General features: G+C 51.2%; 3 protein-coding genes across 3 annotated transcripts; 1 reads left to right on the forward strand and 2 right to left on the reverse strand.

Moving 5' to 3' along the window:
* Window positions 1-826: 826 nt before the first annotated feature.
* EDD37DRAFT_563478 (uncharacterized protein) lies at window positions 827-6,225 on the reverse strand (the record flags this gene model as incomplete). Its single annotated transcript, XM_062813966.1, has 3 exons — window positions 827-5,577; window positions 5,628-5,951; window positions 6,012-6,225. The coding sequence occupies 3 exons, from the start codon at window positions 6,223-6,225 to the stop codon at window positions 827-829; spliced, it is 5,289 nt and encodes a 1,762-aa protein (XP_062670632.1).
* A 1,743-nt stretch (window positions 6,226-7,968) lies between these two features.
* Window positions 7,969-9,334, reverse strand: EDD37DRAFT_357429 (RIO kinase 2). Its single transcript, XM_062811845.1, has one exon. The coding sequence runs from the start codon at window positions 9,231-9,233 to the stop codon at window positions 8,094-8,096; it is 1,140 nt and encodes a 379-aa protein (XP_062670633.1). The 5' UTR covers window positions 9,234-9,334; the 3' UTR covers window positions 7,969-8,093.
* Window positions 9,335-10,639: 1,305 nt separating this feature from the next.
* On the forward strand, window positions 10,640-12,316 carry EDD37DRAFT_608231 (uncharacterized protein; the record flags this gene model as incomplete). Its single annotated transcript, XM_062815038.1, has 1 exon — window positions 10,640-12,316. One exon carries the CDS (start codon window positions 10,640-10,642, stop codon window positions 12,314-12,316), a length of 1,677 nt encoding a protein of 558 aa, XP_062670634.1.
* Window positions 12,317-13,158: the final 842 nt, after the last annotated feature.

Consider the following 13,158-nt stretch of genomic DNA (forward strand, 5'->3'; position numbering starts at 1 on the left):
AACATTTCTCGATCCGAAAGCGCACTTCCTCGACACACCACACGAGACGTGCAGTTGGACACAGCAGGCCGACTCGTCGACTTCACGGCACAAACACCACATGAAAGGGAGACGGCCCTGAAATGCCATGTATCTCCCTACATCGAACGCCATCGAGCACATTGGAAACGGCTACTCCTAGAACGAAGCCGTGACGGATCAGGGATGGAAACATCGTCACAACATCATCACTTCCTCGTACACTCTTTCACAAAGGACGAGAATGAGAAAGTCGACGGACGCTACAAGTCGACTTTCGCCGATCCACCACCGTTGTGGACATCCGCCCACTTCATCCCCGCTACCTATTCAGCAGGCCATAGGCAAAGGGTCGCAATGCCGCACCTCTTCCATTGAATGGACCGAAGGGCTACAAGCCCATCGCAATGGAGAAAAGGCCACCGGGCGCGGGCCCAGATACCCAGGTACTTATCATGTACTCACGGAAACAAGATCACAAAGTGACTTCCGCTCAGATACAGACAGGGTATACAAAAACCAAATAATCATTACACTACCACGTTCCGCATCTTGATCGGTCACTGCACCAGCAGAAACATCCAAGACGTTGCCCCCGCCCAACCTCAACTCTTCGCTGGCTTTTTATCGCTGATGCTAAATTGTACATAGAAGCAAATTCCCAAGGAGGTGTATGTACCCAAGGATAGAAATCCAGAAAGCAAAACAAAACATAAGAGACAATAGTACAACATCCATCGAGTCATCAGCCGTCAAGATAAGTTTGTTTCCAAGAGTTCTTTCGTCAAAAAGTCTGGCTGCAAGACGCTTAGAAACAATTCAACGAGCTTCCCTTTCGTTTCCTCGTCTTGCCATCTTTGCCCACGGTCAACAACCTCATTCTCTCCTCCAGTTGTGCCCGCGCAGCCTCGGCTTCGCGTCTCTTCTTGACTTCCTCTTCCACAGCTTGAACGCTAAGTCTTTCAGATCTGCGCTCCTTCTTGGAGATAGCCAATTCCTCTTCCATGGCCCAGGCCTTTTTCTTCCAACCATCAGCGTCGGCTCGCAATTTGTTTGATTGTGTCTCGAGGTCGACCAGGGCCTCCTCGAGCGTGGCAGTCAACTGCTTCTCGGCGTGCAGATGCTTTTCGACCGTGCGCAAGCGTGCTTCTTGTTCTTCAATCAGAGCTGAATGTCGAGGCACATTTTGGGAAATCGACGAAACGGCTGTGCCTGAGACGGGCGTGACGGGTAGTGTGACTTCCTTGGAAGCATGGCGAGATTGTGGCGGTGATGGATTCAGCTGCATTCCACTCGCCAGGCTGGGAAGAGGAGGTAGCGGAATGGCTGGTGGAGGCGACGGTAATGAAGCGATTGATGCAGATTTGCGCAGATTCGAAGACATTGAGTTGGTCCGTGGTTGGCCATCGACAGCTGGAGATTGAGGACGATGTTGAGATTTCATGGTGTTGCTTCGAGAGCCACTATCCGATCCTCCCTCGTTGATTGATCGTCGGTGATCCAGGTCCTTTTCTAGCGACGAGATGCGGTGTTGAGCTTCAATCAAAGCTTGATCACGCTGGGCCTGGATGACAGAGACCCGGTTGTTATGCTGCTCGAAGCTGTTTTGCAGTTGTTGTTCAAGCTCTTCGATCATGACCAACTTCTTGGTCTTTTCGGATTCAATAGCCTGAATGGTGGATTCGGCTTTCTTGAGCAAAGCATTCTTTTCCCGGATAGTCTCTTCATGGTTCCCAACCTCGTTTGCAAGGCTGCGAATCGTTCCTTGGTAATCGCTGAGTTTCGTGTTTGCTTTGGCGAGCTCTTCCTCAAGTTCAACCAGGCCTTGCTTTGAATCAAGCTGGCGCTCGAGCTCGGCATTAATCCCAGTCAACCGTACATTGGCTTGTGCAATGGCACGCTTTTCGTCCGCCAGATCTTGTATATGGCGGGCAAGCATATCAGCACTTGTAGGATGGCCAAGAGCCATTTGCACATGCGCAACAAGTTCGTCTATCGTCGACAAAGCCTGCTCGAGTTCTGCTTTATAGGTAGATACGAGGTTCTCATGCTTCGCGGTCATCTCAGCAACCTGATCGTCATACCCAGCCATATTGCCAGCGTGGGCAAGTTTGATTTCCTCAATCTCGTTGGCATGGCTGTCGTGGAGCGACTTCAGGCCATGCTTATGGAATAGCACATCAGACTCTGCTTTCTTGACCTTGTCTTGGAGCTGTGCAATTGCCTCCTTGAGAGACGATATCTCTGCTTGCTGAGAGTTGACGAGCTCTGCACGGGCCTCGACTTCCTTGCTGAGTGACGAATGTAATCGTTCGAGTTCGGAATGTCTGGCAGACTGCTCGTCATTGACTCCCCGCCGCTTCTCCACTTCTCGTTTGAGGTCGTTGATCAATTGTTGATAATTGTCACGCTCGACCTGCATTGCGGTGACGGCACGATCGGATGCCGCGTCGTCTGCGCCAGAAGCTTGTTGAGCCTTCAATGTGGCCACACTTGCCAATGCTGCCTCAAGCTCCGCTTTGCTTCGATCATGATTTCTCTGGGACTCATCAGCCACTCTTTGGGCAGTATCCAGTCTCGACTGTAGTTGCGATATTTGTTCATTCAGAGACTCGACATCTGCTGTAGTTTCGGCTGGCCCAGGGGTGATGTGTCCGTTCGTCTGTGCGCTCCTAAGCGTCTGGAACTCCTCCTGCAAGCGTTGTTCCCGATGAGCATATCCTTCGTGCAACGACTTGAGTTCGGTCTCCTTCTGAATGATTTGATCTCTCAACTGAGATACCATATTGAGATCCACCGGAGAACCAGCTTTGATACTTGTTCTTTCTCTAGTCAACCCAGAAATAATGGTAGATTTGAGATCCATCTCTTTCTTTGTCGTCTTTACTTCAGCTTCAAGACCCTGAATACGCTCAAAACGTGCTTGCAGCTCATTGGCAGCGGCAGAGAGATGGACTTCAATGCCCTCCATGCGGTCAGGTGTCTTTTCAAACTCCTCTGCAAGAAGCGATCTCAAAGCAGTCACCGATCGCTGTCCTCGATCGGGCCCTGTACCCATCTGCGAAGTCATGCGCCTAAGCATCCCGGGCGTTCCAGGCGAACCAGGCCTGCTTCGCTGAACTTGTGACTTGAGGCGGTCAACGGTCGTCAAGGCGTCCTTGTGATCTGCCTGTAATTGAGTGTATTGCCCAGTAACTTCATGCATGTTCTTCTCATGGTCTGCAAGAAGGTTCTGTAATCGCTCAATCTCCTGTGAAGCAACTTCCACGGAGGGCGACTTCTTAGAGACCGGCGTAATATCGGTATCTGTCGAGGTAGAGGACTCCCCAGCCAAAGATAATTCCGAGGAGAGTGATCGTGACGAGGGCAATTCCTGTCCATCCAACCCCTCTTGCAGTGTGCTTTCGCCTAAAAAAGACTGGTTCCGGGATACCGCCAGCTCTTGTGGCGCCATCGCGTTTTGACGCTCTTCATCGATTGATTCTTGCATTTCAGCCAGAGTTCGAAGTGCCTCTCGATACTTTGCAGAAAGAAGATCCAGCTCGTTGACCGTCGATTCATGTTCGAGACGAAGGTCAAACAGTTCTTGGCTGACTGCCTCGAACTTCTCGTTGACGAACCTCGATTGGGCAGGGCTTGGAAGAGCTTCATCCTTTTGATCCACCACATTGAGGAGTTGTTCTTGTGCCACCGACCTCTGTAGCTTTTCGAGACCTGCCTCGTCGGACTCTGGGTTGACCTGAGCCAACGATTCCTCCGACATTTCATTCAGCTCGCCCTCTTTCTGGGCTGGGAGTTCGACCTCCTCTGCCGTTTTCAAGTCTTGCTGCTGTTGATTGTCGGTGGTCTGCTGCGCATCAGGATGGGTTCTTTTCGATAACCTCGCGTTTGAATCTTTGCCTTGGTTGTGGTCCAGCTCATAGAGCAAGTTGTCGAGCTTGCCGAAACTTCTCTGTCGCTCAACCAGATGTTCAAGTTTTTCGATTTGGCGCTGCATAATTTCCATATCTTGATCTGCTTCAGCCAGTCGTTCCTCGAGAGTGCAGATGTAGTCTTCGGCGTTTGTTTCACTCTCTCGTATTCGGGAAATCTCTTTGCGCAATTCTGCGATGACTGCATCATTCCTCTCGCTACCGGTACCTTGATTGTCGAGTTTGGCCTCCAACTCATTGAGATACTGTTCGGTGTTTGATTCTCGGTCCATCATTTTCTGCACCCGCGAATTCAGCTGCTGATTCATTGTTTCGATATATGCGCATTTGGTCTCCTTCTCAAGCAAATTGCTCTCAGTGTTAGAAAGTGATGAGCGGGTGGTCGAAAGATTCGTCTCGAGGCTTTGAATCGTCTTCTCGTACTCCATCACGACTTGCTCGATCATTTCTTGGTTCGCCTGGGAACGTTTCAAACGATCCACAGCACTTTCTCCCGCAATCGCTCCGACTTGGTCATGAGTGTCGTTACTCTTGGTCAATTCCGAAATGAGTTTCGCATGTCTTTGGCTGAGAGCTGTATAGCTTTCCTGGATATCGAGCATTTGATTTTGTAGTTCATCTTCCCGTTCGTGAAGTCTCTCTCCGCGTTCAGAAGTCATACCAGGCCGACGGTCTCCTCCTTCCGCACTGCGAATTTGTTGTCTCAGGAAAGCAATTTCGGTTCGTAGACGTTCGATTATGGCTTGTTTGTCGGCGCCATCATCGATCTGTTGAATCTTCGGCTTGCTTTGAATGTTCCGAGCTCGCTGAGCATATTGCACAGTATTGAGGGTCTCACTAAGATGAAATTCGGCTGGTGTCACGCATGCAATCATATATGTGATTGCATTGCCACCCAGCGAATCCTGTAGCATTCGCGTTAATTTGGAATCTCGGTACGACACGAACGTCCCGGGGTTCCTCGATGACAGTTGCGATATGACCTTGCCCAGACTGGCCAATCCCGCATTGATGGAGATTCCTTCTCTTGCTCGGTCACCAGTAGCACCAGTGTTTTTGAGTCGTTCACTGCCTGCCAGGTCGACAAAATGAAGTTTGCTTTCCACAGTCATGGGTGAATCGTGTCCTGAGCCATGGTCGCCCTGAACAGTCGATCGCTTATCTTTGGCGGATGGAAAACCTTGTGTCCTGGTCTGACGCAGATTGACGGTGAATACAGCATGAGAGCGAGAGGACCGTGCGTTGATAGCGGTCGCATCAGTCTGTCGGATGGTGGAACCATGATTTAAGACACGCATCAGTTCCTCGAACGAAGAAACGCGCACGGAATTGAGACCTTCGACAAAGATTCGGCCACGAGGATCTTCGCGGATCTGGACGTTCGCTCTCTCGGTAAATGGGCCATCCTCCGGTAGTAACAAGTCCCTCGGTTGCTCATTGTAGATTTCGACATAGGTTACCGACATCTCCCAACCCTTGTCTACGAGGCTTCTGGAATTTTGCATGACCTGGTTGAGACTCGTCACCGAGTAGCGCGTTGGTGATTTTAGCCCGGAATTATGTCTATTATGTGCAGCAACGCCATTCAGACTGTCGAACAAGTGCTGCGCAGCGCGAGGAATCACACCTGAAAGACGATGAGCAAAGGTCTTGACTCTTAGACTTGATCGACCTTACCTTTCAGCGCAGGGTCAAACTGCTCTGTCGGTCCTGATGTGCCCATTGTGTAGCTCTTTCCCGAACCAGACTGGCCGTAGGCGAGTATCGAGACGTTGTAACCCTGCAAGAAAGATTCCACACTGTCCTGTAGGTAATCCCATACTCCTATCTGCGTTGTGTCTTCACCAAAAACGCGGTCGAAGATAAAGATCTTTCGTCCTTGAGGCGAGTCGACTGCAAGGCTGGTATCTGTGTTCACCTGCACCATTGAACGCTGAAATCGTTGCGGAATGAGGTCGAAGCCGGGATCCGTGGGGCCTAGAGGTGGTCGTACTCGAACAGCTGCGCATATCGTTAGCATTAGCTCTTGACCTACGACAATTGTTGCAGCTATTTACATACCGACTTTGACCGAAGTCTTGCCATCTTCGTCAGAGGCTCTACTACCAATATGGTTGCTAGTTTGGCTCATCCGACTGTTGCTCCGAGGCGGTGGTCGACCAAGCATGCTTTGTGGTCGCTGCTTCTGGACGGGATCTGGTGAGGGCGCGGAATACATGCTCTGCGCCCGTCCTTGACGCGCCGCCTCTGGTGAGGCAGGAGGAGAGGAGATCATTCTGGCTGCGATATAGTTTCCCCTTGTCTCTGATAAGATCTGGGGTTGTCCAACGACGCCTTGACCTTACGGGTGCGCCCGCTGGGGGTCAAACGGCACAGCAGCGCACGGTCGTCAACCCTTGGGGTCCGAGCATGAAGTCTGACGCGTAGGTGGATTCGAGGCAAGGGAGTTCTGATTTTGAGAGGAGGCGGAGGATATCCTGAGACGGTGACAAATTGTGGGGATGTCAAAATTGATTCAGATCTGATACTCGCAAAACCGGAGAGTTATTGTTGCTTCTTTCGAGGGACAAGTGAGTGGCCCATCGATCGCAGGCAATGGAGAGTGTAACAGTGATGGAGAGCCAGGGGTGGAGAATTGCTGGTCAGGATCGCGGAGGATACGCGTCTTTTGAGGGTCCGGAAGTCCACCTAAAAGAAGGGAAAAGATTTGTATGAAGCTGGGAGACAGTATGGCATCAGCGTTGTTGACTGCGCCCTGGAGACGTGATCAATGCCGCTGCGGCGTGACAATTGGGACCAGCTCTCGCGTTTGTGTCTGAACAGGCTCGTCAGGAGTCGAATTGAAAAAAAGGGTTTCGCGTCTCTGGTCCTTTCGGTGCTGGGAGGCTGGAGTGGCAGCTATTGGATAGAATTAATTTCCGGGTATCACGGGAGGTTCTTTTAGTGGGCACTTAGTGGGCACTTAGTGGGCACTTAGCGGGCATGATTAGCACCAGGAACTCAAAGCCCGCGGTGGCTAAGTTAGAGACACGCTTCTATTCCTTATCCGGGCATATCGCCTTGAACGCCAGATCAGCCACAGGCAAATGCCTTGTTTCAAGGTGCTTTTCATCCACGATCAACCTCATATTTCAAGGCTGCATGAAAGCTTATTACAAAGTCCACGTCCTTGTCATCCTCGCTTAACAGCCTCCCGCATTCCTAGTGGAAGGCCCGTTTGCTTAGCTACTCTACCTGCATATCTGTCTTGAGGTACGGAGTATCTGTGATAGCATTGGTAATGGCCCTGCGACTTTCTCACGACCCATGACGGACCAAGGAGGTTGGCGGGATTGTTCCCGATCAACAAGCCGTCGGGGATGATCATATGCACTCTCTAGAAGCCAAAGTATTATGCTTGATCACAGCTCATCCTGCCCAGGAAGTACCAGCACTAACGCCACGGAATGTACCGCAAGCTCTCGCGGACCATTTCGCGGGAAACAATTAGGCTGGACAATACATTGCGCGGCTTTTGAAGTGGCCATGAGTCCAACCTCATTTGCAATGCTTGATCTGACTCAGGTTGGTCTATTGATGCCAGAAAGGCCTGCCAGCTTCAAGAAGCATATAGACATTGCATGAAGTTTCGTATCGAGCAACGGTCGGATGCATAAAAGACTGCCAGGAAGAATGGGTACGTCTCGGCCAACGCTGAGACTTTTCCCATGTGGCATTCGGATTGTTCTCCGAGTCGTTGCCACTCTTCAGTCTAAGCCGTTTGCTCCATGGCGTACTTTTTCTGCGTTTCAGAATCCACGCTTCGAGGTGCGACGTCAATTGCTGAGGCCGAGGCTTGCTTTTCGTCACAAAACTCAACAGACCGAAGTGGTCGCTACTGCCCGACTCAGATGATGTGAGTGCGGGGTTTCCACCCACGCCAGCAGAAACCTCATGCATAGTTTGAGCTTCCCCGAGGCGCTGTCCTTGGTCTAGAAAGCAAGCGTTGATCGAGAGCGGAAGGTGCAAGTGTTGTCGCGCCCTGGATTATCGTTCTCATAACGAGCTGTAAGTTATGACTTGGTGTTGTCCTGTCAACAAGGTCTTCCACCAGACCATCACGCGTGACGACCGAACTGCATTCTCATGGATCTTAGCGTCATGTCATCCCCTGTCCGAGGCCGCTTCGTCCACAGGCTCGTCGACCTCGTCGTCACTGGTCGCCTCATCGGAATCGTCTTCCTCGTTATCAGATGTTCCGGCTCCTTTGGCGTCACCGTCTACCCCGTGCTCTTGCATGTATGCCTCGAGTTCTTTCGCCATCTTCTTGGAAAAGCCTGAAGCCTCGACCTCGACATCCAATCTTCGCGCCCCGTCTCTACCAACCTGCTTCTTCGCATCCTTGAAATGCGGGCCATTCGCTGTGCTGGTGAATCCAAATCGCCTGGCGAAAAAGCGTTTCACGCATTCAACATCCCTGTCGAAATAGAATTCTGCATTGGCATGATCCACACTGACCATCTGGGGGAAATCGATCATGACAGGCACTAATTTGATCTCCTCTCCTTCTTCCACCTCTTTAATCAAGATGTTGAACTCGTTGAAATCTCCGTGTATCAGGCCTAGCGAGCACAACTGAAGCAGCATATCCATCAATTCAGCATACAGACCAGCTGGATCTGGGACCTTTTCGATCTGTCGTAGTGGAAAGCCGTCGATCAAAGACATGACGAGCTGGTGACGGTTCTGTCCTAGAGGGATTGGCACGCTGAGCCCAACATCATGTAGTGCTTGCAGAAAGGAGAACTCCTTGACCGCCGCAAGTCGTGACATGTACATCCAACTTCCTGCGCCCCTCTCTTTCTGTGCTCTTGTTCTAGCATAGTCTCGCTTGTTGCGCACGCCTTTCTTGAAACTGACTCTGCCCAATCTGTGGATCTTGAGAACTCTTTGTTCACCCTTTTCATCGCTGACCACAAAGATGTCACTCTCTTTTCCCACTCCTATCTGATTGCCCACACTGTAGACGGTACTGTTTTTCTGAAGGGCATGCAAGGCAAGATAATCTAGACCGCCGTAAGTCAGTCTGTACCCATCGTATTTGGCATTTTGGACTTTGGCGATGAGGTTGGCCTTGGCCAACAGCGATATACTGCGTTGAACGTCACCCAGACTCGACTTCGACAAATTGGCTATCAGCGACGTCGGCACTAATTCATGATTTCTGCTGCCAGTTTCAACAGCCGTGAGGGTGCGCCAGTCGGTAGGATTGAGGTATCGCAAAGCCTTGGTATCGAGCTTCATCTTTCGAAGACACGAAATAAGCCTCGTGAGGAAATTTCCAGCATCTCTCCAGGCACTTGCAGTGGATAGGCTTGATATTGTCTGGACGCAGTCGGCGAAACAGTGCAACCAGAAATTTTGGTCTGACGAGCCACGATCTAATCTTATCTTGCCAGCGACACAAGATTTCGGCACTCAACGTGCTTCGTCAAGGGACCTCATCTCAACCCACCTCACCCACGACTTCGCCTTTGAGTCTCATTCCTTTCCAAATTGTCGAAGGTAGGCCATGCCACCATCGGATTGGACAAACATGGACAATCCAGATCAAATGTACGTGCATCTTGGACAGCCATATTTGCGCCAGCGGTATGTCCACGAAAGAACGGCTCGGAGAATCGTGTCGAACTCTGCTGACGACCCCACTAAGATCTCTCCTCATGAGACCGCAGAAAAATGTCTTGGTCCCGGGGATTGCAGTCTCGGAGGGCCGATTATGAGTCCGACCGCGCACAAACTTCTCAGATGTGTAATGTCATGGGAAGCATGAGAACATAGAAAACGGTTTGCTGATTGTACTGACCCATGATTTGTGGGCAGAGAACAGACCCATATATCAACCCTACAGTCTGTTCAACTGGTCTTTTGCTCCTACATCACACTTCTGGTATAGTAGCTCAATATATTCCTATCAACCACTGTATAGGATCAACCATCAGTCAGCTTCAGGTGCTGCGTCCTCCCGGGCGCCAGCATACTTCGGGCGCCGACGATTCTAGCTCCCGTGGCTGACGCAGACGCCCAGTCAGCGTGTATGCTTGACATGGCTGCCACTTCATGTCACAGTCTCTGGAAAGATCGTGCAGTCATGGTACAGCCGTTTTCGAGTGCTAGAGCCTCCCCAAATGGATCTCTAACGGTCGGAACCCGTTTGTGTCCGGTTTGAGAAGAGCATGATTGGACGGGAATGCTCTTCCATCAGAGACGTCAGAAAGAATGGATGTTTTTGTGGTTGTGCTGGAGAGAATACACGTTATGCCTGTTTGCGGGAGTATGTTTTCGCGTTTGCGAAGAGTGGTTTCCCTGACTACTGGCTCCCAGGCAGTGGCACCCAGCAATTGCGAGCTGCACTGCCTGGGTCCAGGCCGTAGATCTTCTTGGTCGATGAATGCCCCAGCAAAGACCCTCAGCATTCTTATGCCCGTTACTTTGTGGTGCTTGGGAAGTTGCCTGAGACTATTTAGTCCCTCGTTGCAATCATCTGTGCTCGTCGGAATATCTTGCCCATATTCATTGGCGAACTTATCTACACAGAACGACAGGAGGTTCCCCTACAATCATTACTGTCCATCCTCTTGCTCATTCATAACATCTCTTCCGCATTCACTACCAAGGATACTCTCACGAACACAAGAACGAGCTCCATCATGGCTTCTTCCGCAAGAACCACGGCGTTTTGTACTCATACTGAGCTCCGAGATTTTGTCAAAGATGCCAGTCACCTCTTCAACAACAACCTGGCCGTCCCGGTTTGGGGCCAAGTTTTCTCCGATCTCCATGCAAACAGCTGTAAGTTCAAGCAGCCTGAGGGTCCGGAGGGACGCATTCATCGACTGTTCGCGAAATCGAACTTCAGCCGATTGAGCGCCATCTCCGGTCTCGAAAAACCCATCGAAACCTGGCTGGACCCCAAGTGGACTGTCACAGATACATTCTACGACCGTATACGCCCTGCCCTTGTCTTGGCTACCAGGCTACTTGAAGAGACTGGTGAATTCTTTGATACGGTCCTCTTGGGCAAAATCCAGGATCGGCGAAACGGAAGATTCTATGCGTTGGAAGAAGGATTGACAGAGGGACCTTCTTTCTTTCCGGAAGGCCATTCGTCTCTCAAAAAATTTCAAATTTTCACCGGATACAACGAGGAGAGTTGTGAAGAGGCTCATGCAACAGCACAACATGGTATGTTTCCTCAGAAAGGCTCTCAACGTCTTGCAACCCAGGCGATACAGTTGAATACCAGACATACCACCTTCTTTACGCACGCCCACTACGATTTATTTACTGGCGAAGTCAAGCAACGAATCCTATTCATGCTTGCTGTAACGCTTGTGCACGAGCTTGCTCACGTGTGGTATGACTGTAGGATGTTTGACTACATGCGACAAGTTCAATGGATCGTCGCAAAATGCTTGCGAGTGTCAGAGCCTTTCTTTACCGGCGAGGAACCAGAGCCTGAGTTGGGCCTCTCATGGGAGTCCTTCGCTTTCGGGTGCCGACCTGAACCTTATTGGCCCGAAGACAGAGGCCGAATGCTCCCCTACGCCCTTGTCACGGACATTGCTTGTCACCCTTACAGAAAATTTACGACCGAGGAAAGAAAAGGAACGTTCGCTGCCAGGGCCTTGACATCGCAAGAGATAGCAGCCTTCCTCAACGCGGACAGTTGGAAGTTGTTCCAGAGGCTGCGACCAGGGGGTGATCTTCAGTGCTACAAGGACGTCGCCGGCAACAACGTCCTCGAAGTGATGTCGACGGTGGCCTTCATGGAGGAGTTCAAGGCGACAAGTGGATGCTACCCACGGCCGGAGGAGATCTCAGTACCCGAGCCAAGAGTCATCATTCACTTAACGCATTTTCCCCCAATATATAATTACGAATGCTCTGGACTGTCGTCCATCTACGACATCTTCCTAGCATACTCGGACCCGGAGAATGAGGAGCCTGCCGACGGCACTAAGGGAACTGAGTATTCAACAAAAGCCACCGAACTCAATGTAGATCCGAGCATCGGTGGCAATGAGGACGATGCGATGAATGCCAGGGAATGCAGTGCGAACTCACCAGTCCTTACTTGCGATGACGACAAGGAGTCGCTCAATGGCATCGACCGAATACCCGACGGCACTCACTGCGTACCAACACCTCCACCGTCCCCTTCTTTCGAGGACGGGATCCCTGACTATTCCGAGTGGTGGGCCGCTCTTGGTCAACAAGCAAAGAGCAACCCTCTACATCAAGCTGCTCGCGGTGGCCGCATGACGGGAGGGCGCGGAGGTACCCGTCGTGGACATCAGCGTAACAGAGGTCGATACCAACGATGAGTGGCAAGCAGCCATCGCCGAAGGCCAGGCTATGTGCCCAAGAGAAACGCCCATCACTTTCGGTCCGACCCTGAGGTGTGAAAAGATACGCCTGCCCTTCATATCCTTGTAAACTCTATGAAAAGAGTCATCTGGCATCAAATTGTCCAAAGATGGCAGGGCGCAATGAGCCTCCACGACCAACGGGCAACTCACGCCGCCCATAATGTTCAGCCGTCCTCTGTTGAGCAGGGAAGGACTCGACAGCAAGACATGTTCTGTATATGACTGGCAGTGCGGAGTGGAACATCGACAAGTACTTCGACCAGCACATCCCGAGCACATCGACAAAGGAGTGGGAGCGTGCCAGCAATGCGCCACAGCTTACATCGCCTCGCGCAAGATCTTGGTCACAACCCCTATCATGGTCACTCACCCAGTCGCAAAGATGTTCGCACATGATGCTGATGGTGTTGTTGTCTTTTTTGAAGAAGCTGCAATGGCCCATGATCCCAAGATCTTGGTGGCCCTCCTCGTATCACCATTCGTCAAGAAGATTGACGGCATCATTCTGGTTGGAGACAACGAACAAAACGGCGTGATTGTTATATCGAAAGAGTCGGAAGCGTGCCCCGGAGGGCGCACTCTAGCACGTTGGTATCTCGGTCATTAGCTAAGGCGGGACGTTTGACTACAAGGGGAAAAGGCGGCTGTGCTGTAGGCTTGGAAACGGCACGGATACCATGAGGAGAGGCGATGCTATGGAGAAGGACTATGATAACGCATTGGAATATCCTGCTGGTGATCACGAAGACCGTCGTGGTTCAAGGTGGTTCGTTGTGCCAATGATATATTGGAGAATG

Source organism: Exophiala viscosa, assembly GCF_022695815.1.
Source record: "Exophiala viscosa unplaced genomic scaffold EDD37scaffold_4, whole genome shotgun sequence".
NCBI lineage: Eukaryota > Fungi > Ascomycota > Eurotiomycetes > Chaetothyriales > Herpotrichiellaceae > Exophiala > Exophiala viscosa.

What these genes read in the sequence shown, in the direction of transcription:
- EDD37DRAFT_357429 (XM_062811845.1), bottom strand. Translation starts at nt 9,233, where the DNA reads ATGAAGCTCGATACCAAGGCTTTGCGATACCTCAATCCTACCGACTGG.